The sequence below is a fragment of the Equus caballus genome, chromosome 10 (genome assembly GCF_041296265.1).
Source record: "Equus caballus isolate H_3958 breed thoroughbred chromosome 10, TB-T2T, whole genome shotgun sequence".
In the NCBI taxonomy this organism is placed as follows: Eukaryota; Metazoa; Chordata; class Mammalia; order Perissodactyla; family Equidae; genus Equus; species Equus caballus.
Window position 1 is genome coordinate 70,356,885 of NC_091693.1, and position 26,217 is coordinate 70,383,101.

Consider the following 26,217-nt stretch of genomic DNA (forward strand, 5'->3'; position numbering starts at 1 on the left):
ATAAATTGAATTATAAACTACTACTTTGTTTACTTCCTCAATTTGGAAACCTGGATGCCATGTAAATGCAGTAGAAGAACCAGGTATTGTCTAAATAGCAGGTTTTATTTTAGACAAACTTAATATAAATACAGGAAAGTTCTGGTCAAATACAACCATACAATTCTTTGTCTACTTGGTACATAGTGGGGGCTGGCAAAAAAGAGTCACATAGGGCTCAGTATGGAAGCTACAGTTTCCTTCTCTGATTATGGACTTCATCTTTCAATTCAGAATTTCCATTTTCAATTTTTGGGAATCTTTGGTTTAGCTCAAAGATAATTCCTGTATCTCAACTGCATAGCTTTTGTTATTAATTTTAGAGATAAGTTATTATAATGAGATGTGTCAATTTTCACCGATATTGACTGGCTAACCTATAGAGGACAAGATGTAAAACTCCTATTGCATTAAGAAATAATTATTACTGTAGATACTCTTTCCTGAAGAAACAGTAAATGGACATCTTTAAAGTTGTAATTGGAATCTTTTATCTCTAGAATATTCTAATTCTACAGAAATGGTCATGTCATTAATCATTAGCCTCTGAAAAAAGATTTTATGTTTTAATAAACAGACAGAAGACAATCCAAGTACAATTTTTTAATAAAGATAATTACAAAAGATGGAAAAATCAGCTCAGAAAGGCCAATTACTTCTTTAATAGATCAGTTTTTTGACATAATAACTCACATCAATTTTAAATACTATCACATAAAGCATGGTGGAGAAAAGAAATTTTGCTTCATAATTAGAAAACTCACAATAAAACTTGCCAAGAAAAACAAAAACAAAAAAAGCCATTTTGAAAATAAATACAGTCCATGCCAAAGTAGTATAAAATGAAGCCGGAAGTCTTCAAAAAGAAAACATTTTTCTTCCCAATATTTTCTCACTTTGTTATGGTTTCTGAAATTGGTGAGACTCTCAAATTCAAGGGTTGCTGAGCTGTTCTGATTTGGCTCTGTGAAAACAGGTTAATACGAAACATTAAAAATGGCTCAATCTCAGTTTAAATGCACTGACCTATCGATCAAGTCCTGCAGGCTCATGCCCAGAAACACACAGGCTGCTGCTGCCGTGGTGTTTTTGGAGTACTACTGCCTTAATCTTTCCAGTGGCTTCATAATCTATTCCAAGTTATCCTATAAAGGTTAGGACAAAAACATGCGTGGCCAAGTATTTACATGCTTTCTGACAATAAAAATCTCAATTATCTTTTTCCAAATTGTTATGCTAGCCCAGTGTTTCTTAAATTTACCCATCTCATAACGCTAAAAAAATCACGTATACAGAAATAAGAGCAACATGAAAGATGAGTGCTTATATAAAAGTTAACAGCAAAAAGAAAGTCTCAGATAAATTGTTTACAAAAATACAAACTGATTTACATTCAGTTACAATACTGATTATTACCAGTCTTCATAATTTTTTGGGGGCAAGCTACATAACTGACAGATGAGCAGTCAAGCAGATGACATACAAATTGATGGTTAAGACGGCATGTGTTGTCTTATGCACCAATACAGACTAAAACTCAGAGCATCTCATACCACTTACTGATGTCCTCAGGTCAGTCCAGTACTTCTCAAAATACATACCACCCTCCCCAAGTACCTGTGTTTACTATTTTTATAGTATATAAAAATTACTATATAAGGTATAAAATGTACCCTTTGGTATCTGTTTTTTCACCACTATTGTCCTTGGATTTATCTTCTTCCTTAACATCTAAAAACAAAAATTAAGAAGAGATTAAAACCCGTTTTGAAATATAAAATGTATACATTTTATTTAAAAACATACCTAAGATATAAAAGCTGCCATACACAATCTTACTATTTATGAATTCAATAACTAAAACAAGCTTGTGTTATGTGCTGTGCTAAATGATAGCGGTTCAAGGCGTCACTGTAACAGCAGTCGCCGCCCTTCTGGAAGTTTTGCCTCTGTGGGATGACAGTATTACAGCTGGGACACGTGCTTCCGCAGGTCAGCCTACAGAACTGAGCACAGAACTGCGGTAGGTTGGGCAAGGGCACCAGGAAGAAGTGACATTGGAGAGGCGTCCTGAAGAATGAAGAGCTTTTGGGTGGGAAAAGGGGAGAAGTATCTTGAACAGAAGGAAAACGTAAAAGGACTTTGAGGCGAGAAGGAATTAGCAGGTTGGAAGGAAGAACTGAAGACCAATGAGGCTGGAGTACTGTGAGAAGAGGGGAGAAGTAGATTAAGATGAGCCCAGAGACATGGTATAAGCCTACTGCTTATACCATTAGTTTTTAACCCTCACTATATAAGTACTGAAGCTTTCCCAGTTGAGTAAAAATTAATAAAACTGTAAGCTCAAGATTGCTAAAACAAATTAGCCCTAACGTGCTGTATTTTTCTTCAAATAAGCAAATAAACCAAAGTGGAGAGGCAATGACCTACTAATAACGATACAGTGAACTACAGATACCATTTTTAATTAGTCTACATAGACATTTTAGGGGATGGTCTGACTTACAATACAAACCCTTGGCAATATGGATATTATGACATTTGTTTTGACTTCCGGCTTAAGTGTGGATATGTAAACTTAGTAACTCAAAGAGCCAAAATGGGATTGGAGGAGAAGGAAGAGAAAAAGAATGGCCCTAACCTTAAGTTTTGAACTACAGCTTTAAAAAAGTTTTCTATAACGGTGGGGCTGGTCCCGTGGCCGAGTGGTTAAATTCGTGCGCTCCGCTGCAGGCGGCCTGTTGTTTCATTGGTTCAAGTCCTGGGCGCGGACATGGCACTGCTCATCAAACCACGCTGAGGCAGCGTCCCACATGCCACAACCAGAAGGACCCACAACGAAGAATATACAACTATGTACCGGGGGCTTTGGGGAGAAAAAGGAAAAATAAAATCTTAAAAAAAAAAAAGTTTTCTATGATGGTAACATTTTATTTTTGATGGATTTTAACAATAGCAAGGCTCTATAAGAATCTCATCATTAAATTTAAAAAATCTTTAAAAAGTATCAACTGATAGCAGCAATACAAGTATTGAGGGGATAAATACTGAGATTAATCCACTCCCAGGCCATTAAGCCAGATCAAAAGGTACTCTCATTTTTAGCTAAAAAAAAAAAAAAAAAAAACAGTAAAAGACAAGCACCCTAGTGCACCCACTTTCCTGACTGGAAGAAAATGCACAGAAAAGATAAAGATTTTAAAATGAGAAGAAACACCAAAAAAAAAAAAAAGACCAACAACAACATATACTGACAGTGAGAGAAAGAAAAATACTAGAAAAATCCTACAGCTAAAGCTGAGTCCTCCTTATTGCAATCATAGCTGGAATTTTTGGATGTCAATGAGTATACAAGGGCAGACTGGAGCCATCATTGTAATAGCACTGGGAAGTTAAAATTACAAAATGGTGGAGAGAGAACAGTAGCCTATAGAAGAGTGAATCCAGGAGTAAAAGAACAGAACTAGATGTGTCAGATATGCTATGGATTCCTAACTCTAGTGTAAAGGAAAGAACGTGAGAGCCAACTTAGATAACTTCAATGTGACAAACACAGCAAAAGGATGCTGGATCAGTATCTCTGAGTGTTCCACATACTATACACGGTCAAAATTAACACATCAACTAAAACTTGTGCTCATCACCGTTACTTGTGTACAGGAATCAGGTACCCACCAGAAAATGCACGAAGTGCTGAGAACACAGATATTTAAGATACTGGATTCCCCAGGCACTAGCAACTCTATCTAGTGGAGAGATTTATAAATCCTACAATGAGATGCTATAATATGATGTGCTAAATAAAACGACGGAGGTATATGAACATGCTCTGGGAATTAAGATAAAAGAAAGATTCTGGCAACAAATGCAATGCCCTAGAGCATCTATTTTCTAAACAGCCAAGCCAACAGCCTTTTTTAAGTTAATACATCAGAAAGTATTCCCTCCTCCCAAACCAGCTCCCAAATCCCTATCTTTCCTCAGAGTATGTTTTCTTCAAATAATTTCTCAACAAAGGCTGTTCTCCAAGCATTTTCAAACTTGTCTAGGGATAATGTAACTCTTCTGCTGTGTTTTATTCCCATCAAATAAACTTTAGCTAGTTAAACATTATCTTAGAATTTCAGCTCGGCTCACACTACAAATGGACCTATAACCCACTTTGTCTTCTCTGACCTAAACTATATCATAGTGCAATGTTCACTATTTTAAGTCTATATAGCCAAGAGAAGGTTTAATAAGGTCTCCTATATTATAAAAGCAAATGTGACTAATAATATTTAGAAAGCTCTGAATAAAAGACATTTAAGAGCTAAGCGCCACTTATATGAAAAAAAGTCATCTACCTAGCACACCCACCCCTCCAATACTTCCATAACAGACTGGAGGATCTCATAAAAATTGCAGTGCAGCTCACTTTCAAAAACTTAGTTAAAACATTTACCAAAAAATAAATCTGACCTGTTTTTTTGTCCTCTGTGTCTTTCTTGTCTTCCTCAATTCTAGCTTTCTTTGCTCCTTTCTTATGATCAGCCACATTTCTACGACCTCCTTCTCCTTCGTCCTCAGAATCTGAGAATTCTTCATCACAAGCTATCCGCTTGTCTGATGCCCGAACTGACATGTAAAGATGTTAATAAAAGTTGTGACAAAGCAGTCACAGGTTTTACAATTGTTACAGTGCACTCGTGTACAAATGCACTAACCAGTCACATTTAAAAGAACAGTATAAGAAATGCTTAATGATTTTAAGACTAGAAGTGAATGCATCGTTTGCTAAATACTGAAAATTCAGCTTTGATCTAGGAAGAAATAACTCAAAGATAATACAAAAAATATTTGGAGATCTCACTAAAAAAAACTTTGGGGGGAAAACTGTGTTTTTCTAATAGGAGATAGGGATGTCTTCACCAAAAAAGTAACCTTTTACTTTAGAGCCGAGAGTAGTAGTAGACAAAATTAAAACATACCATTAATACCAAGTATGTTAGAATGTCTATACCATGACAATATACACCTACCAATCATATTAAGTGGAATGAGAGGCTGTAGAACCAAATAGAAGGTACTTAATATTATTCAACTCACTCTGCTTTGGACAAATGGGTTATTTCCCAATTTATTCTCAAATATACATAGGTGGTTAATTTGTGGAAACTTTGATGATATATGTAGTCATATGAACTGTAATCGCTTACACTTCAATTCAGTTGAGATATAAGGAAATTAAATCTATGCAAGATTAAAAATGGGGAAAAAGGGTAAGAATAGTGCACTCATGAAACATGACTCATAGTTAAGTTCTTGAGCCGCTAAAACCTTCAAATTGCAGTGTTGTTTTATAAAACCAGAAAAATGCAACAGAACACACATCAAGGCATTATCTTACTAGAAAAATGTAACAGAACACACATCAAGGCATTATCTTACTAGAAAAACGTAACAGAACACACATCAAGGCATTATCTTACTAGAAATTCTCTTGTCTGGATCTTCTCCGTCTTCATCTCCACTGTCTTCATGAACAGCATCTTCTGGAATAGCTTGCATTTGGACACCAGGTGCATGTGGTAACATGCGTAAATTTTCAAATAAACGCTGTCTGAATTATACACGCCAAGTGATTAGACAAAATTCATTTCCTTTCAAGTTCCTCTTACATGTAAGAGGAAACGTTAACAATTTCATCTTTTATCGAGCTTAACCTATGAACTAAAAAAAATACTATTCACTGAGCACTGATACTTCACATATCATCAACCCATTTAATCCTCAAAATTCACAAGGCGGATAATATTTTATCTCCCATTTCAATGATGAGGAAAAACAAGTACAATGACAAATTAACCTGCCAAATATCAGAGCTGGTGTGCGTTAAGAGGACACAAACCTAGGCCTGTGTACTACAATGTCTCTCTAAATACTTTGTTCTTGGAAAATAAATTCCACTTTCACTTTCATGAAAAGCAAGAAAGCGAAAAATTCATAGTGCCCCTTGCAATTTAAAAGTCCATTTTAACTAACAGAAAATGAAAATATTTTTTAGCTACAAAGCCCATACATTTTCCATTATCTTAAAAAATTAAAGAAATAAAAAAATCCTAAGGTTTCAAATGCTTTTGAAAAAGACAAAGGAAATATGTATAAAGCTAAAATGACCTACTGCACTTGGCCTTCTAAAGGCTCAGCAAATCAATTTAATGATGTCTTACTTTAATTTAATGCAATGCTCATCAAATCAACAATGATGTCTTACTTTATCTTTTCCATATATTCTGGAGTGTTCTGGTTTGTCATGTTTGAAGGACTAATATGCAGTTTGAAGTCCGGTCCAAAATACTCAAAGTAATCATTATATGGCAATTCTATTAAAGACAAAGTTACATATTAAAAACTCAGTTTTCACACAAATTCATGCACAAAATCCAAATTCAAGCTATGAAATATATCCAAAGAAAATGTTTCAAAGTGAACACAATGTGAATTCATTAAGCGACTGCTCTCTATTTACATGGTTGTAACCTACTCTAATCACCCATCTATTTCTACATATACTGACAGTCCATCCAACAAACGTATCACAGTAAGAACACTTACCATTGGGAATCTCACAATCAAGGGCAACTGCAGTCTCATATGTCCAACATCGAGCAACATTACGGATTGTGTATCCGCCTCCCCCAAGCATCAGCAACGGTAAATTGAAAGTTTTTACAACTTCTACACATTTAGCATGACCTAAGACAAACAAGATTCAGGTAACAATCAATCTGCATATCCTGACAGCTTGAAAAATAAATTTTAAGAAGATAATGAATGCAAGCAAAATTTCACTCAACCAAAATGGCTTTTCTAAATATTTAAAAACAAACAATATGTAAAAATTTCAAGAAATTTCTAGACTAGAAACCTTTTATCAGACACCTTTCATACAATGATATACAAAACACAGTTAAGACATAACTAGCTATTTTAGCAACTGTCCCTGATAGAAAAGTCCAATACACAACTATACTAGAATTAAAATATGAGCATTACACACAGTCTTATTAACACAGGAAGATGTTATACAATGTGAAGAAGTTATGTTCCTATGAAGTTACATGTGAGGAAAAAAGGTCAGGTTACAATGAGATATTATGTACAATCTCAATGGATTTTTTATTATCACTTTTTCCTATAGACAAGTGCAGAAAAATTACAGAAGGCTACACAACAAAGCTTAACTGTAAATTATCTCCAGGTAGTAGTATTACGGATAATATTCTTAAGATTATAAAATTAATATCACTATTAAAAACAACTTCAACAAATTTGTAGACCTTTGAATATAAAATAAACCTAACATAAAAACAAAATATTTCCAAGCCAGCCCCGATGGCCTAGCGGTCAAAGTGTGGTGCACTCCGCTTCAGCAGCCCAGGTTTGGTTCCCAGGTGAGGAACAACATCACTCGTCTGTCAGTAGCCATGCTGTGGGGGCAGCTCACACAGAAGAACTAGAAGAACTTACAACTATACACAACTGTGTACTGGGGCTTTGACGGGGAGAAAAAAACCAAAGGAGGAAGATTGGCAACAGACGTTAGTGAAGGGCAAATCTTCCTCTGCAAACAAACAAAAAACCCAAAGCATTTCCTTTCGTAAAAGCCATTGCTCGATAATCGATTACAAGTTACTAGCAATTTCCTGGAATATTATCATTCAGGTGCATGAGTCAATCTTTATAGGAAGAAAAAAAATCCTTCAATTATAGAAGAAATGCATACTTGTTGAAGAATATTTGGAAAATTCAAAGTAGTAAAAAGAAAAAATGCTTAAAACTCTATCACTCAAAGACAGTTTTTTTTTTAATATTCCGTTCTGATTCCTTCTGAGTTAATTTTTTAAAGTTTAATGATCTGGTTTCTTCATGTAATTGTATACTGTTAGCATTTTCATGAGATTTCAATAGTTGGATTAAATGATTCACAACCCAATTTTTATTACTGCTACTAGAAAAACATGGGCTTCTTATAATAATAAATAACCATATGGGTCTTTTTAAAGACAAAATAAAAAATTAACTTAGACTTCCAAGTAAAGATAGCTGGCTAAAGAAAAACATTTACTTTTCCCTTATCTCAAAACCTGCTACAAATGACTATAAAGGGATGTTTTTTTCTTTTTTGAGGAAGAATGGCCCTGAGCTAACATCCAAGCCCATCTTCCTCTACTTTATATATGGGACACCTGCTACAGCATGGCTTGACAAGCGGTGCATAGGTCTGCACCCGGGATACGAACCGGTGAACCCCAGGGTGCCAAAGTGGAAGGTGTGAACTTAACCGCTGCACCACCAGGCTGGTCCCTACAAAGAGAGTTTTTTAAAGGTTAAAATCTATAACAATGAAGAATGGAAGGGAACACAACAGTAACAATGCAAATGAAGGTAGAAAGGAGATGGGCCAGAAGTAATGGACTTCAGCAGACCTGAGAAATCTGAATTGAAGCTGGCAGTGGAGAAAGTTTAGCATTAAGTTTAAGATCAGGCATTGCAAATATCCTTATATACTTTATACAAATGAAATTCTATCAGTCGGTTGAAATACAAGGTAGATTTATTATTGTAAAAGTAAAATGTTGCAGTTTATGATTATGAAAGCTATTACTTTTAAGTACAAAACATTAAGAACTTTCAAAAGGTTAAGACAGGAAAACTGACAGTTACCACACATTTTAAGAATACAGTAGGCAGATCACATCCATTTTGAGGCAATAGATGGTTATCAACATGTTAAGTTCAACAATATGACACTGCTGCTATTTGGTTATTACTGACCCCACCAAGAAAAGGGGCAATTAATTTCACATGGTTCAACCCAATAAAAAGTAGAATAATTAGATAATTTATAATTATAAATATATAATTATAATTTATAATTATAAATAGATATATAATTCTAATGCTGCGTGGTATATTAGCAATCATAACATTAAATAAAATACACTTTGGGGCTGGTCTCATAGCCAAGTGTAAGGTTCCACGTGCTCTGCTTTGGTGGCTCAGCTTCATAGGTTTGGATCCAGGGCACAGACCTACTCCACTCACCAGCCATGCTGTGGAGGCACCCCACACGCAAAATAGAGGAAGACTGGCACACCCGTTAGCTCAGGGCTAATATTCCTCACACACACAAAAAAACAATTTAAAAAACTGAATAAAATAGACATTAATATCTGTATTTAGTTTTTTAATTCCATTTAGGCCAACAGTTATTCCAGAAAAAGCTCTATTTGAGAATTTTCACATCTTATAAGAGTACTCAAGGCAGAACATCAACTCATAACCTAAAAGTTCACAAAGAAAACTCCAAAATCAAAATATCCATGATAAATCACTACGGATTCACATATTACAAATTTTAAGGACTTATTAAATAAAATTTCAGGCTTATGCTTATACCCTAGAAGCTCATTCCATAATGGTGATCTTTTACTTGGTCTGGACCTCTATCACGTGTTGATTTCAACACCTGATCCGATGTAAGAGCACAGTGCAGCACTCCTAATCTCCCACGCACCTTTTCTCCGAAAGCTACTTTAGAATGTGCTCCACCAAAGTGAGAGACAAAATGAAGAGGAAGACAGAGGAAAAAGCAACCAGAGGGAGGCAATGCAACAGAGAAGCAAAGAACAGCTTCCTGTTCTCCCAGGTCTACAGAGGATACCCATGCGAACAGGCGCAGGGCAGAGGGCTGTTCCTCGAGAAGCTGAAACTGGGAGGACACGATGCGTCTGAACACATGAGGCTATTCAGACACTGGGGGTATAAGTAATGAGTGAAGAGAAAACTGAGTAAATGAAAAGACTGGACAAGAAAACAAGTTATGCAATAAAGAAAAGTCAGATAAGCTAAAACGTGCGTTAATGTCATTGATGATGCTGTAAACACTGAGTACCACAACCAAAACTCTGGCATAAATACCAGATTTATATTGCAAAAATGGAGGCATTGGCAGGGTGTGTGGGTGTATTGGGGACAAAGTGGTGAAAAAAAGCTAAATCTCTCCTCTTTCATAATGGGAAGTAAAGATACAAGGCTAAAAATTAAAAACTCAAAGTAACAAAGTTTTCATGTTATTTCGAGAAGAAAAATAGCAAAATAAATCAACTGAAAATAGTGGCCTTGGTTGGGATTGCAACAAGCCTCATAAAACTATTCATGTGTGAATGTGTACATAAATTTGACAAAATAAAAAAGACCCAATTTATTGAAACAAGACTAACTGTAGTCACTAAAACCAATTCTGAATACATACATACATACAACAAAAACCCATGAAAAACACAAAAACACAATTCTGTGTTAAAATAGTAGGCAAAAAGTTACAATGACAACTTTTATGGGAAGTTTTTCAGAAGAAAAAACAAGTTTTTCTGGGAATATCCCCCTTTAAAGTGCCTACCTTTGACCGTGAGATTGAAGCAGCCCAGCCTGTCCCCGGACAGCGAGTCGGCGCCGCACTGCAGCACCACGGCACTGGGCTGGTACATCTCCATCACTTTCGAGATAATCTGCGCACAAGGTAACAAGCGTCTGTTAGCTCCAAAACACTTGAAAATTCCATTTTGATTTTGAAAATAATAATACTTACAGGCTTAAATATCTGCCCATATGACTCATCATCTATGCCATCTCTCATTGGAAAATTCACAGCATAGTATTTGCCTTTTCCTGCACCAATATCCTAAAATATATAAATAGACCTTAGAGAATGGTTCATAATAAAAAGTTCTGACATATCTATGAAAATATTTTTAAAAGATTAAAAGATAACAAAACCCAATTCTGAATTCACCTTGTAGGTTGAGAAAGGAAATAATACAGGTTAAGTGCATATTTATAGACTGCTTATAAAGCTGAAAAGAACCAGTTCCAATTAATTTGTAATGATTATTTTGGGAGAAAAGAAATTTGAAATAAAGTTAAAGGCTATCAAGTTACAGTCACGTGCCATGTGACGCTTTGGTCAACGACAGACTGCACATACAAGTGTGGTCCCCTAATATCAGTACCATACAGCTCGGGGTGCGGTAGCTATACCATCTAGGTTTGTGTAAGTATACTCTGTGACCTTCGCACGATAACAAAATCGCCTGAAGAAGTATTTCTCAGAAGGTGTCCTTATTGTTAAGCAGCACATGACCAGACACATTAACCCAAGAAATTCATCATAAACAATATATGACAACTTTATATGTAAAATTGTAAAAATATACACTCTGAGTCAAAGAACCTTGCAGGACAATTGTCTTCGTAATGCACAATCCTTCTTGTGGCTCACAATCTGGTGTGAGTTTACTTATGATGAAAGAAAAACACAGACTTCTTCAAGTTTTAACAGCTGTAGACTAAAACATCGAAATCTGTTCTCTAACTGGGCTTGAAATAAATATTGTTTCTACTTGTTGAATAAGTACTACTCTAGGCATTAATATCTCCCAAAAGAAGCAAAGGGGAAATTAAGAGCTGGGTTCCAGCTACACACGCACTTAATACACATATATTTATGTATGTATACTATGCATGTGTATCTGTATGTATGTATGTGTGTATATGTATCTCTGTGTGTGTGTGTATATAGAGAGAGATATATGTGTATATCCCTAGAAGAGATGGTACAGGAGAAACATTTCTACAACATAGTATTTTAACTGCAACACCAAGGGAATGTGGGTAACTGATTATGTGTTTTAAATTATAATGTCTCAATATATATGAATCTTCAGGATTACTAACACTCGTACAAGTTCTCCCCTTATCTCTCATGGAATGATCTCAGCTTAAATCCATTATTTAAAAAGCATAGTTCACCCTTCAATATTAGAGTTATTATGACCCAACTTTCAATGAAGAAAAAGGAAGTGGAAATCACACACTTCCCCTCACAATTTTTCTTAAAAGAAATCTAAGTTTTTATATACAATTAAATACAAACTATACAAGCATGGATAAAGTACTGTGAATCCCTAGACTCCTACACTACAAACACAGTAGGAACATACTTTGACACTAAGATTTCAGAATACAGGAAGCTGGTCAGCACTTGTCATTCTAGCTAAAGGCTGGCAACTCAGAGCTGCTGCCCTGGTTGGACCAAGCTTTATCTCGTTCATTTCTTATTCCACAACTGCTACTTTATCACACTTTGTTTTCTCTCTTCCACCTAGACTACTGATCTAGAAATGCAAGCACAGTTTTAACAATGATCTAAGCTCAGAGCAGCCTTCCTTTCTGATTCCAAACAAATTGTCAGGTAGAAAAGGGAACGTTTATTAAACTAACATCCAAAGATACACAGGAGACTCATGAAAGTCTAAATACAACTACACATATAATATAATGACTGATTGTAGTTTCCTTACAAAATGTGAGGACACCTTCATAATATCCAAAGGGAAAAGATTACAATGACATTTCATACAGTGAGTATAAAATCTTAAGTGAGGAAAAAATCATTCCTCATTTAACTGACGTGAAAGTCATTCTCAAGTCTTTCTAAAACACGCATTCTCCAATATTTTCCAACAACTTCAAACAATCATAATACTGTCAGAAATGAAAACAGAGGCCTCCATTCTCCATTTCTGAGATTAATTAGAATTATTTTGCAAAGACATTTCCTTTCTTTATGCTTAAAGCTGAGAAGGCTTTTGCTTAATTTCCACTGAGGTACAATGCTTGTAGACAAAGAATTCTACTGATATAGAGCAGTGCTTCTCAAACTTCAGTGTGCAGAATCACTCAGAGCTTCTGCGGCCTGAAAATATACGCTAGGACAAGTTTGCAGGTAGTACAGATTCTGCTAGCTTCAGAATCATACTCTGAGAACCACTGGTCTGTAAGATAAGACCAAGTGGGGAAGGGCACTGAAGGAGATAAGTGGCAAGCAACTGAAAATGTAAATTTGCAATTTTGAAAGCCACATAATTTAAACTGAGATAAATTAAACAACTGACCTCCTACCCATCTATAAGAATGGTTTCACCATCACAATTCCTAGAGAAAGAGCACCACCTTGTGGCCAAATACACAAGAGTCACACATTTGAAGACTTGAAGGCCCCTCTAAACTTCCGATTGCTAAGTAATTATGATGACATAGCACAGATCTGAAAAATAACCTGAACAAAACAGTTTAGAACTAATGTTGAATTCCATGTTAAGAGAAACCTCCCATATGATCCAGGCTCAATTAAAAATAGCTGTTTAAATTTCTGAATAAACTTCAAGATGCATATAGTTTAAAAAAAAACTCTAGTGAAGCAAAAAAACTTCCGGAAGTTTATAGAAACAGAATTTGAACATGGTTCTTACATTCATAAAATACAGAAGCACCAAATGGAAGAAGATAACAGAAATATAATAGAAATAAATGCACTTAAAGTAACAGGCAGGCAAGTATTCTTTCTCTCCTCAAATGATACATATTACAAATTTCAGAGGCCTAAGAAAAAGATAAAAATTAAACCTATTAAATCAAAAAAATCATAAAAGGAGGGCAGACACAAGAACCTAAAAAAGACTTAGTCATGGGCCATCCTGATGGTGAAGTAGTTAAGTTGGCACGCCCCACTTCAGCGGCCAGGGTTCAGTGGTTCAGATCCCAGGCGTGGACCTACACACTGCTCATCAAGCCATGCTGTAACGGCATCCCACAGAGAAAAAAGAGGAAGACTGGCACAGCTGTTAGCTCAGGGACAATCTTCCTCAAGCAAAAAGAGGAAGACTGGCAATGGATGTTAGTTCAGGGCCAATCTTCCTCAGGAAAAAAAAAAACAGAGAGAGAGAGAGAGACTTAGTCAATTATTTTATTCCACCAATCTTCAGCAACATAGGCTACATTAAGTAGGTTTTGAAGATTCAAACAGAACATCGAGACAACTGCTTCACGCTTTGTGGATGTTCAAAAATATTTATTCAACCAAAGAGGTGAGCAAAAGAAAGTCCTTTAAGTTCTCACTAACTTTTGCTTAGTCAGCAAAAGCGAATTCTAGCAGATATTACAGCATATAAAATGACTCAATTTTGCATACAGGTTTCAAATTAATGACTCAGAAAAAATATCAGTTCAGGTATAGTATTACTAGCCTCCTCAGTTAATCTCATAATACTTATTCAGACAGAATTCAGTCTTACCCTTAAGTCTCCTGTTCCAGGAAAGTATTCCCCATATTTATGGAATGATACAGTCATAACACGATCTGTTGTATAAAAAGCTTCTTCAACACCATCACCATGATGAATATCAATATCAATATATAAGACTCTCTGATGATACCTGAAAACAAAGCCATAAGTAAGTTTTTAAAAGGTCTCAAGATGGGAAGAAACCACCATAGATTCAAGAAACCTATTTTTGATCTCTCGCATTCCAGGATGTTTAAGCCCCCTTTTTACTTTACTTCCAGCCTAAGAGACCATCCAAACATCTGCTGTTACAGTTTGAGCCTTAGACCTTTAAAACTTCCCTTTAGGCCCAATCTAGGCAAGAAAATGCATTTACTCTTTCCATGAAATCTGGCCTATTGTATATGCTTTAGGAACAGTACATATTTCTATATATCAACAACTGAAGATTACACCATCCTTAAGATTGTTACTTTAAAACACTTTTCTAGTACATCTTCAATATATAAAATAGGGTTTGGCAATCTACAGTCCATAGTCCCAATTAAGCCAATAGCCTCTTTTTGTACAGCCTTTAAAGGTAAGAATATTTTTATATTTTTAAATTGCTGAAACATAAAATCAGTTAAAACAAGAATATTTCATGCATGATATGTGACAATTAAATGAAATTCAAATTTCAATGTCCACAAATAAAGTGTGATTGAAACATGGCCACGGTCATTTGTTTACATATTGTCTACAGCCTCTTTTGTACTTTAACTGCAGGGTTGGGTAGTTGTGACAAATCATGTGGTACTCTCATGACTTAGCACTGCTTGGAACACTACAAATCACAAAGACACAGTTATAACACGAATACATTTTAAGGGCCACACGTACCACCATATAGGAACATCTTACCACCAGTGTATACCCATGTCAAAACAAGAAAAAAGGAAACTGAACTTCAAATGTCAACCTTTTAAGGCACAGTGAAGTGAGGAATGTTACTGAATTGAATAAACACAGAGCACTGTGTTTATTTTACAATGACACCACAGCTGTATTAAAAGAATACAAGCTGACATTACCAGACTAAGCACTTATAAGAATATTCTCAACTCACAGGAAAGCAACATTTGGAAAACTTAGAAAATAAAAAGCAGAATGTCTCATCATAGCAGCACTTCTTCATAAAAACAAATATAAAGCTGTGAGCAAAATAAGTTTCTGATGGCTCATAAGCTGCTTACCAAGAATTAATTAAATCACGTTTGCACCAGTGGAAGTTGTCCAGAGAAATTAACTTAAGAGTATTATAGCATGTGCACAAAAAGTGTTGCTCAGAGGTATAGACACAGGAACCAACATCAATAATGAATTAAAAAACAAGGCAAAAGATTTTTAATTTTAAACTAAAAATAGAAACATAATATGACCCAGCTATATCCCACTAATGGGTATTAAAGAACATGAAATCAGTAATTCAAAAAGATCTATGGGGGCCGGCCCTGTGGCTGAGCGGTTAAGTTCACGCGCTCCACTTTGGTGGCCCAGGGTTTTTGCCAGTTTGGATCCTGGACGTGGACACGGCACTACACATCAGGCCATGTTGAGGAGGCATCCTACATGCCACAAATAGAAGGACACACAACTAAAATATACAGCTATGTATTGGGGGGATTTGGGGAGAAAAAGCAATTTAAAAAAAAATCTTTAAAAGATCTACGCACCCCTATGTTCATCACAGCATTATTCACAATAGCCAAGATGGGGAGGCAACCCAAATGCCCACCAACGGATGGATAAAGACATGATATATATACACACAATGGAATACTACTCAGCCATAAAAAAGGACAAAATTGTGCCACTTGCGAGATGGACAGACCTTGAGGTTATTATGCTAAGCAAAATAAGTCCGACAGAAAAAGACAAATGTCATAGGATTTCACTCATATGTGGAAGACAAACACACACTTAAAAACAGATTAGTAGTTACCAGAGGGGAGGGTAAAAGAGGTAAAGGAGCACATAGGTATGGTGACAGATACAAACTAGACTGTTGATGGTGAACACAATGCAGTCTACACAGAAACTGAAATAGAATAATGTATGCCTGAAATTTACAAAACGTTACAAGCCAATAAGATCTCAATAAAAAAAACAAGGCAAACGATTTCTAGTGGTTTTCCTTGGCTCTCTATTAGTCAACTGACACAGCTCAGCTGTTTGAGTCAATACCAAATTTTAAGTGACTGAAAAATTAACCTTTTTAAATAGTATGCATGGAATAACTACAGGCAAAAACAAAGTCGACTAAACACTAATTCACTATAGTCTGATGTGGAAACTGCTAAGATGTGTTACAAATGATGATGGTAAAAAAATATCTATCTTTGTAAATCTCCAAATTCACAATTACTTCTATAGATCTCTCTCAAACTGCAGTCAGACAACTTTAAAAATAGCTCCTTTAGCAACTCAGAGATAATTATATCCATTAGTAGAGAACAAAGCCCCATTCCATGTGGAAGCTAGGCAGTTAGCTAGACTCATTCAACAGGTAAACAAAATTCCTTTAATACAGGTTTGAAATTTTTGCCTTCAAACCTTACAAACTTACAAAATGTTAGAGCATAAACTTGCAGGGTCATGTCATTTTTCATTAGTGGAAACTAACTCAAATCCAAGTTGCCAAACTACCTCTAATATTTTTTAAAAGGATACTTAATGGGACTTTAAAAAATTTATATGCATTTCTCATCCTTAACAACCCAAAAAGTGGGCATATTTCCTGTATTTCTACAATAGTTTGTAATGAATCCATAGAAGATTCACCACTATTTTTAACCTATCATTTATTTTATATTTTTTAAAAGAGCTATAGATTTTTGTTCTAATTAAAACACTTTTTCATAGGGAAAATATCAACACATTAACTTACTTTAGTAACTCAAGGATGGCAAGCACAATATCATTAACATAACAGAACCCCGACGCTTCTGATTTCTTAGCGTGATGTAATCCTCCAGCCCAATTAACAGCCATATCAGTTTGTTGTCGGTTTAACTTCACAGCCCCAGCTAAGAAACAAGACAGGATAGACTTTTAAAATGTTTAAAATAAAAAATTAGTGTAACTAGACAAAAGCCCTAGAGGAAAGAGTATGCCATGCATAAGCAAAAGACTTTAAATCATAAAAGGTAAGAATCATTGTCTAGGGCACTAACAGTTTATCCTTAGATACATATTTTCCTATAGCTGTGATCTGATTAGTAAGAATACCTACAGAAAGTGGAAGTAACAAGGTAGCTAGAAGAGATGGAAGCAAAAGAAGTCTCTCAGTGAAAACGCAACAGAATCAAGAAACTAGAAAGAAAAAGATTTGAGTCGTTATAATCATAAAACATGGGTTTTAAAATCGTACTCTACTATAAATATACTAATTTTTTGTTATCAAAATCCACCACCATTAAAACTTTTGCTTTAATCAAATAACCCAAAAGATATACACCTCATTTAAATCAACTTTTAAATGTGACCGAATCAGGATGCTTACCAACTGAGCCACCAGTGGAAAGCTGACAAAACTCAAAGAGTCCATCAAACACTGGACAATCCTCTCCAACATTAACTGTGGAAGATGCATTTCATTAATTTCAATCTATTCTGTGAACTAATGAAAGCTTTTGCTTACAGAAACTATTTCCCACAAATACTTTTTTGCTTGATGCAATCATAAAACACACACCACAGCAGTAATCTAAAGTCTTCAATTTAATAATCTAACATGATTTTATCCAAGGTAATTAAAGTGTTATATGTGAATTACCACCACCAAATTTTATCAGGAGTATTTATGGAATATCTCTGCTCTATTAACAAGAAATGAATAGCTACTGAAATATTTTATTTAATTAAAATATAGAATTACTTTTTCTAGGCATTTCTCTTTAAATATACATTAATAAATTAATCACAATTCTAAAAATTTTAACTTCAACTGCTTTATGATTTACTTTCTTTAAAACTTCTCAAGTACACAGAATGTCTATAACCTTGAAATGTATTTTAGTGAGTGCTAAGAAGATATAACAGCTGGTTGCCTATGCCCATGGTTAACCTCGATCCTGAAAGATGGCAAGAATTAACCAGGTTCATGATAGCAAAGGTAGAGAAGGAAGGAGTACTTATGGCACAAGGAAACGACACATACAGATATATGAGACACCACAGCTATTTAGTTCCTTAGTAAAGAGAGAATGAAAGAGACACTGACGTATATAATCCATTCTCAGTCTCTCCAAATTATAACTTCTTCAAGAATATGGTCACTATTTTATATAGCTTTGTACACTCTTCATTTATCAGCACTATAATGAATAAATTTAGTTTCTTACTGCTCAGATATGATCATAATCTTATTACAATTCAGTATTATGTAAGTCTTAAATCAACACTAATTCATTCATTTGCCCTAGGCTATCCATTTCTTAATTTAAGTCTGAATCTCTATTGAAAATACAGGGCTAAATAATACCTATTTTGTTTATGTTACAGTATTTTATTAAATCAAATTAGATAATCCATGGTAGAAAGGTACATGAAGCCCTATGAATATAAGAGATATCTAGCAACTACACTTAGTTTAGTATTATTGAAACTCTTTAAAATCATCACTGAAGCCCACCAATGAAAACAATGATGAGAATGAACTCCAGTATCGAGCTTTAAAAGACACTGTTCCCATCATTTTAGGATGACATTTTGTATTCCACCTCCAAGCAAACCAATCTCTAATAATAAAATACTTTTTATCTATAAAAGAGAACACCATGTAGAAGAGAATGAAAAGCCTCATGAATATCACAGCAAAGGGAACAGAGATCATATGTATGACAGTCCAGATTAACCAAAGCACACATAGAGAAGACAAGGTATACACACTAGGCTAAGGCCGATCAAAGTCTAAAGATTTTTTAAAGCAGGGGAGTGAGGTCTCCCTATCAATATCCATTATCCCAAAGACAACATGGGACCAAAACAAAGAGCAGAGGAACATCCAAAGGACTCTGGCACTTTGGCAGATCAACAGGCTTCAGGTAGGTTGTTCCCTTTTTAAGCAGCTTTAGTGCTGTTACATTGACTTTTCAAATCAATAAATAATTAAAATAATATTTTAGGTCAGAAAAAAGACCTGGCTTTGGATAACTCTAATTATAAGCTTCTAAAAATACTCATTTCTACTTAGCAATAGTAGAAACGTACATCTCTGCATCTGCTTACTATACTCAGACATGTTATCTGGTCTTATTGAACGGAGAAATTTGATGTACTCATCACTGTGGTATTTTGTCATTTCTTCAGCAGTGGCTTTATGGGGCCTCTGTGAAGAAAAACAAATGTCAGAATTGTGGAATTACAACTGGTTATATCAGAATTTTCAAATACAAAGTATACAATTTCTCATAGCAGTCCTCTCAAACGATCTAGGTCTGCCAGAACAAAACAGATAAATTTCACAGGTAATCCAAACTTATCCATGTGTTTTAGGAAACAGTAATCAATTCCAAAGCTAATTCACACTCCTTTAAAAGCATTAGACAGGTCTAAGACCAACTATGAATTAATCATTCCTTTTATTTTAGTGGAAATAGGTCAACCTTTATAAAGTCAAATCAATGTTCATAAACCCTTTCTCTCATTTTCCATGATAAACCTGCTGTATACTCAGTGACTTCATTGACGACCTTCCAGGATGAAGACTCATTCTCCACTGTAAGTCTCTGTTCATGAGCTCTCTTCCTGTGCCCTCGCCTATCCTAATCATCCTTATTCTGAACAGCACAATTTCATTTATGACATACTTCTTCCACAAGGCTTGCTGAGTCTTATCCAACTCCTCCTCTTCTCTAAATGTCTGTATCTGAAAGAAAATAACTCACATACATTGCCCAACATTGTTAACTGCTTCAAGTCCTTCTTTTCTCCCCAAATATATAAGAAATGTTGTGTCTTGTATCTATTTATATATACTCCCATCTTTATCTTCAAAAACATTTAAGGCAGTTGTTGTATCTCATACAGTCATACACTGCATACAATGTCGCAGTCAACAACAGACCCCACATATAATGGTGGTCTCATAAGATTAGTACCATATAGCCTAGGTGTGTAGTAGTCTACAGCATCTAGGTTTGCCTAAGTACGCTCTGATCTTTGCAGAACAATGAAATTGCCTAATGATGCATTTCTCAGAATGTAGCCCTATCGTTAAGTGATGAATGACTGTGTGTTATTTGTACTTTGCTTGCCCACTAACACAGTGTTCCATATGCCAATAAATATTTGTCAGATTAATTTTCTGTAGAATTCTTTTGTAACAGTCCCAGGTCAACTCTTCAGCAGCATACACAGGCCAACAATTATTCTAACAAAAATATTGAGTATGCTAAACTGAGTTGTCTCCAGAAATGTGAAACCCAGGGTAGGGGAAACTGCTCTAAAAATGGTTGTAAGAAAAGGGAAAAGAAGCTACAGCTCCCACGCTCTCAGTTTTCTCTGAAGAATAAAACATAAGAGGAGTTTCTGTTTTCTTCAAGACTTTTCATCTGCTAAAAGCACTCCAAGGGAAGTAATAAGCAGACTTTCAAAGTAATAATTTAAAAAAAAAAAATCAGTGAATATTTACCAAAAGGTATACTCACGTATATTTCCATTTTTCTATATAAGCCATAATTTAGCAGCAAGTTATGGGTCATGCGGATTCTATGAGGTTTCATGGGATGACCCTGTCCATAATAATAATTTCCAATATCACCTAAAACAGAAAAGAGAGAAACTGAACAATACAGACAAGAGAATCTTCATGAACTACCTAAATTTATGTTCATCATTAGAAGGCAATTACCCCCTAAGTAAGATTGACTTAAAATCTTAATGATTTTAGATTTTGCAACTTTCAAACGATAAAAGAAAACCAAGACACTACGCACCCTTTCACATGCCAATGACTCCAGTAATACATCATATTTATTTACAGATGAAGGCAAGCAAGCTTTTCTGATTTTCAGTTTGCCAAAATTTTTTTTATCTAGGATGAGCCCAAATAAAATACTCTTTACTTAAAAATGTAGTTTTTGTTCCTTAAAGAGATACCTGCTTTTAGCATTCCCTGGCAAATTCAATGCTTAAGTTAAATTCTCTGAGTTTCACTGGTATGATTTAAAAATATTATAGCAAATATCATTTCTTGGATGATTGACATCCCAGAAATCCTTTACAGTTGGTTATCATGGTGGCTAAATCCTTCTATATCCACATTACAGTCTCTAAGAGAAATTCTGGTAACTGACACTTGAATCCTAAACGAATTTTTGCTCTGATGACATAGTTCATGACACTTTTCAAGATAAGGGTATTTTTCTCATTCTTCATGATTAAAAAGTTTTAATTCCTAGTCTTTTTATGACATCTTATACCGCAATGTCTTAAAATGTATGCATAAGATTTACTTAAAAGCAATAATGGTAGATGAAAATCTGTGATTTTGGCAAACTTCAATAAAATTAATACTTCTAGGTAAAGGTCCAGTGTTTCTATAATAAAAAGTGTTAAGGAAGCCTGTTAAATATATACTACTTTTCTAATGTAATGGGCACTTCTTACAACAACCTTTATTAAATTAGAAATCACTTTTAGCACTAATTCTAGACGTTAAATAGCAACTCCAAAATTTTGCTGTGATAGGCACACTGCCTTTAATGACCTGAAGTCAAACATTTCAACATGGGTTAATACAATAACAGCCAGGGATAAAGAATGTCATTTATTCACTTTCTGGATCGAAAAATCTTTCAAAATCTTGCCTAAATACACACCTTTTTTGGTTGGTTTAATGGAAAGTGAGAACTCAAAACCTTTTATTTTTCTCTTCCATATTATTTGGTAGTAGTCCAGAATGGACCTCACTTTTATAGCCTGTTTCTAATACTACTACTACCTGATTTTGTTTGTTTCACACCTCTAATTTACTTGACTTTTCATTTTCAACAAAAGCTCTCTCCTGAAAACAATTCTTTCATACACGGTCATTTAAAGAAAACGGCACCTTTCTTAATGCAGGTGCCAATAACAGAGCTAAGACAACATACAAACAAGCAGCAAAGCAGGGCTATGGGGACATGTGACATTCCTCTGCACTTATCCTAATTCAGAGGCTGTCAATACAGGAAACAAACTATCTTCCAAGGAAGAATCTGCTATAAAGCTCTGCCCTATAAGGTAGCAGTACGTACAGTTCCTTGAAAGCACCCTGATCTCAATGAACTCTAAAATACGGAAACCCACTAGAGTTACAAAGCATCCTGCAGCCAAGTTAACGCAAGGAAGGTATTTCTAAGTTATCATCACTATCAAAAGAGATCAAGAGGGTAAGAATAAAGAAACTCTAATTTTCACATAACTTGAATCCGTCTGTGTAAAAATTACCAAGATGAAACGACTCTAACATCTACCATATCTTAAGATCAAATACTCTCATTATGGACACACTGAGAATCCAACAGAAAGCCACCAATGATCTAATAATGGGAACGACTCCAATAATCTACAGAAGGGAGAGTACAGTTGCAATTTCTGACAAATGCGTTTGAAAAAAAATGACAACGAAAACAGTAATTAACATTTACTGAGTGCTTACTAAGAGGCACTGATTTTTTTTACTCATTTATAATTTACATTTTGAGAATTTATTTTCAGCAATTTTTATAACTTTTTTAAACAATTTAGGATTATATAAAAATTACTGACATTCAGTTTTCTATTTAACAGCATTTTTACAGTTCATTTTTTTTACTGCAGTAACTCTGGTTTATAACATTATGTAAATTTCAGGTGTACATCATATTTTGATACATGTGTAGATTACATCATGTTCACCACCCAAAGACTAATTACAATCCCTCACCAGACACATGTACGTAATCACCCTTTCATCCTCCTCCCTGCCCCCGTCTCTGGTAACCAGCAATCCAAACTCTGTCTCTATGTGACTGTTTGTTGTTGTTTCTATCTTCTACTTAAGAGTGAGATCATATGGTACTTGACTTTCTCCCTCTGACTTATTTTGCTTAGCATAATACCCTCAAGGTCCATCCATGTTGTCACAAACGGCCAGACTTCATCGTTTCTTACGGCTGAGTAGCATTCCATTGTGCATATATACCACATCTTTATCCATTCGTCCCTTGATGGGCACCTAGGTTGCTTCCAAGTCTTTGCTATTGTGAATAATGCTGCAATGAACATAGGGGTGTATGTATCTTTATGCACTTGTGTTTCCATGTTCTTTGGATAAATGCCCAGCGGTGGCATTGCTGGACTGTATGGTAGTTCTTTTCTTAATTTTTTGAGGAATCTCCATACTGTTTTCCATAGTGGTTGCAACAGTGTGCACTCCCACCAGCACTGGATGAGGGTTCTCTTCTCTCCACATCCTATCTGACACTTGTCATTTCCTGTCTTGTTAATTATTGCCATTCTGATGGGAATGAGGTGATATCTCACTGTAGTTTTGATTTGCATGATCCTGATAGTTAATGATGTTGAACATCCTTTCATGTGCTTGTTGGCCATCTGTATATCTTCTTTGGAGAAACGTCTGTTCAGATCTTTTGCTCATTTTTTAATTGGGTTGTTAGTTTTTTTGTTGTTGAGATGTACAAGTTCTTTATATATTTTGGATATTAATCCTTTATCAGATATAAAGTTCGCAAATATGTTCTCCCCATTGTTAGGTTGTCTTTTCATTTTCTTGATGGTTTCCTTTCCTGTGCAGAAGCTTCTTAGTTTGATGTAGTCCCATTTGTTCATTTTTTCTATTGTTTCTCTTGCCCAGTCAGACAGCGTACTTGCAAATATGCTGCTAAGACCAACGTCGAAGACTGCACTGCTTACGTTTTCTTCTAGAAGTCTCATTTCCTATATTCAGGTCTTTTATCCATTCCGGGTTAATTTTTGTGTATGGTGTAAGATAATGGTCTACTTTCATTCTTTTGCATGTGGCTGTCCTGTTTTCCCAATACCATTTACCGCAGAGACTTTCCCTTCTCCATTGTATGTTCTTGGCTCCCTTGTCGAAAATTAGCTGTCCAGAGATGTGTGGGTTTATTTCTGGGCTCTGAATTGTGTTCCATTGATCTTTGTGTGTGTTTCTGTGCAAGTATCATTCTGTTTTGGTGACTATAGCTTTGTAGTCTACTTTAAAATCAGGGTGTGATACTTCCAGCTTTGTTCCTTTTTCTCAGGATTCCTTTGGCTATTCAGGGTCTTTTGTCGTTCCATATAAATTTTAGGATTCTTTGTTCTATTTCTGTAAAAAATGTTGTTGGATCTTTGATAAAGACTGCACTGAATCTATAGATTCCTTTAGGAAGTATGGACATTTTAACTATGTTAATTCTTCCAATCCAAGAGCATGGAATATCTTTCCATTTCTCTGTGTCTTCTTCAATTGCTTTCAACAATGTTTTATCGTTTTCAGTGTACTGATCTTTCACCTCCTTGGTTAAGTTTATTCCTAGATGTTTTATTATTCTTCTTGCAATTGTAAATGGGACTGTATTCTTAATTTCTCTTTCTGCTACTTCATTGCTAGTGTATAGTAATGCAACTGACTTTTCTGTGTTGATTTTGTATCCTGCCACTTTACTATATTCATTTATTATTTCTAAAAGTTTTTTTGTGGCTTCTTTAGGGTTTTCTATATATAAAATCATGTCATCTGCAAATAGTGACAGTTTCACTTCTTCCTTTCCAATTTGGATCCCTTTTCTTTCTTTTACTTGTCTGATTGCTCTGGCTAAGACTTTCAATACTATGTTAAATTAGTGGTGAAAGCAGGCATCCTTGTCTGGTTCCTGTTTTTAGTGGGATGGCTTTCAGTTTTTCTTCACTGAGAATGGTATCAGCTGCAGGCTTGTCATACACAGCCTTTATTATGTTGAGGGACTTTCCTTCAATACCCATTTTATCCAGAGTTTTTATGATAAACGGATGCTATCTATGTCTTGTCAAATGCTTTCTCTGCATTTATTGAAACGATTGTGTGATTTTAATTCTTCATTTTGCTAATGTGTTGTATCATGTTGATTGATTTGTAGATGTTCAAGCATCCCTGCATTCCTGGAATAAATCCCATTTGATCACAGTGTATGATCTTTTTAACATATTGTTGTATTCGACTCGCTAGTATCTTGTCGAGGATTTCTGCATTGATGTTCACCAGTGAAATTGGCCTGTAATTTTCTTCTTTTGGAAGAGTTTGAGAAGAACAGGTATTAAGTCTTCTTTGAATGTTCAGTAGCATTCAACAGGGAAGCCATCTGGTCCTGGACTTTTATTTTTGAGGAGGTTTTAGATTACTGTTTTGATCTTACTTGTGAGTGGTCTGTTCAAATTCTCTATTTCTTTTTCATTCAGTTTTGGAAAGTTGTATGATTCTACGAATTTATCCATTTCTTCTACATTACCCAATTTGTTGGTATACAGATTTTCAAAGTATTTTCTTAGAAGTCTTTTGTATTTCTGAGGTGTCCGTTGTAATTCTTTTTCATTTATGGTTTTATTTATTTGAGCCTTCTTTTTTTCTTGGTGAGTGTAGCTAAAGGTTTGTCCATTTTGTTTATCTTTTCAAAGAACAAGCTCTTGGTTTCATTGATTTTGTCTATTGTTTTTTTAGTCTCATTTATTTCTGCTCTGATTTTTATTATTTCCTTCCTTCTGCTGATTTGGGGCTTTGTTTGCTCTTCTTTTTCCAGTTCCTTTAGGTGAACTGTTAGATTGTTTATTTGGGATTTTTCTTGTTTGTTGAGGTAGGGCTGAATTGCTATAAACTTCCTCTTAGAACTGCTTTTGCTGTATGCTACAGATTTTGGCATGTTGTATTTTCATTTTCATTTGTCTCCAGGTATTTTTTGATTTCTCCTTTGATTTCTTCATTGACACAATCATTGTTCAGTAA

At 35.1% G+C, this 26,217-nt stretch overlaps 1 protein-coding gene across 1 annotated transcript in view; it reads right to left on the bottom strand.

Moving 5' to 3' along the window:
- Positions 1 to 627: 627 nt before the first annotated feature.
- HDAC2 (histone deacetylase 2) overlaps positions 628 to 26,217 on the bottom strand; it is a 36,972-nt gene continuing 11,382 nt past the window's right edge. Inside the window, exons 2-14 of the mRNA XM_023650960.2 lie at positions 20,903 to 21,015; positions 19,464 to 19,581; positions 17,755 to 17,829; positions 17,140 to 17,278; positions 14,220 to 14,361; positions 10,676 to 10,768; positions 10,487 to 10,595; positions 6,637 to 6,777; positions 6,296 to 6,404; positions 5,511 to 5,641; positions 4,501 to 4,656; positions 1,713 to 1,770; positions 628 to 1,003 (exon numbers count right to left, since the gene is read on the bottom strand). Coding sequence (XP_023506728.1) covers positions 973 to 1,003; positions 1,713 to 1,770; positions 4,501 to 4,656; positions 5,511 to 5,641; positions 6,296 to 6,404; positions 6,637 to 6,777; positions 10,487 to 10,595; positions 10,676 to 10,768; positions 14,220 to 14,361; positions 17,140 to 17,278; positions 17,755 to 17,829; positions 19,464 to 19,581; positions 20,903 to 21,015 — 1,415 coding nt within the window. The 3' untranslated portion in view covers positions 628 to 972. The remainder of the gene's footprint in view (positions 1,004 to 1,712; positions 1,771 to 4,500; positions 4,657 to 5,510; positions 5,642 to 6,295; positions 6,405 to 6,636; positions 6,778 to 10,486; positions 10,596 to 10,675; positions 10,769 to 14,219; positions 14,362 to 17,139; positions 17,279 to 17,754; positions 17,830 to 19,463; positions 19,582 to 20,902; positions 21,016 to 26,217) is intronic.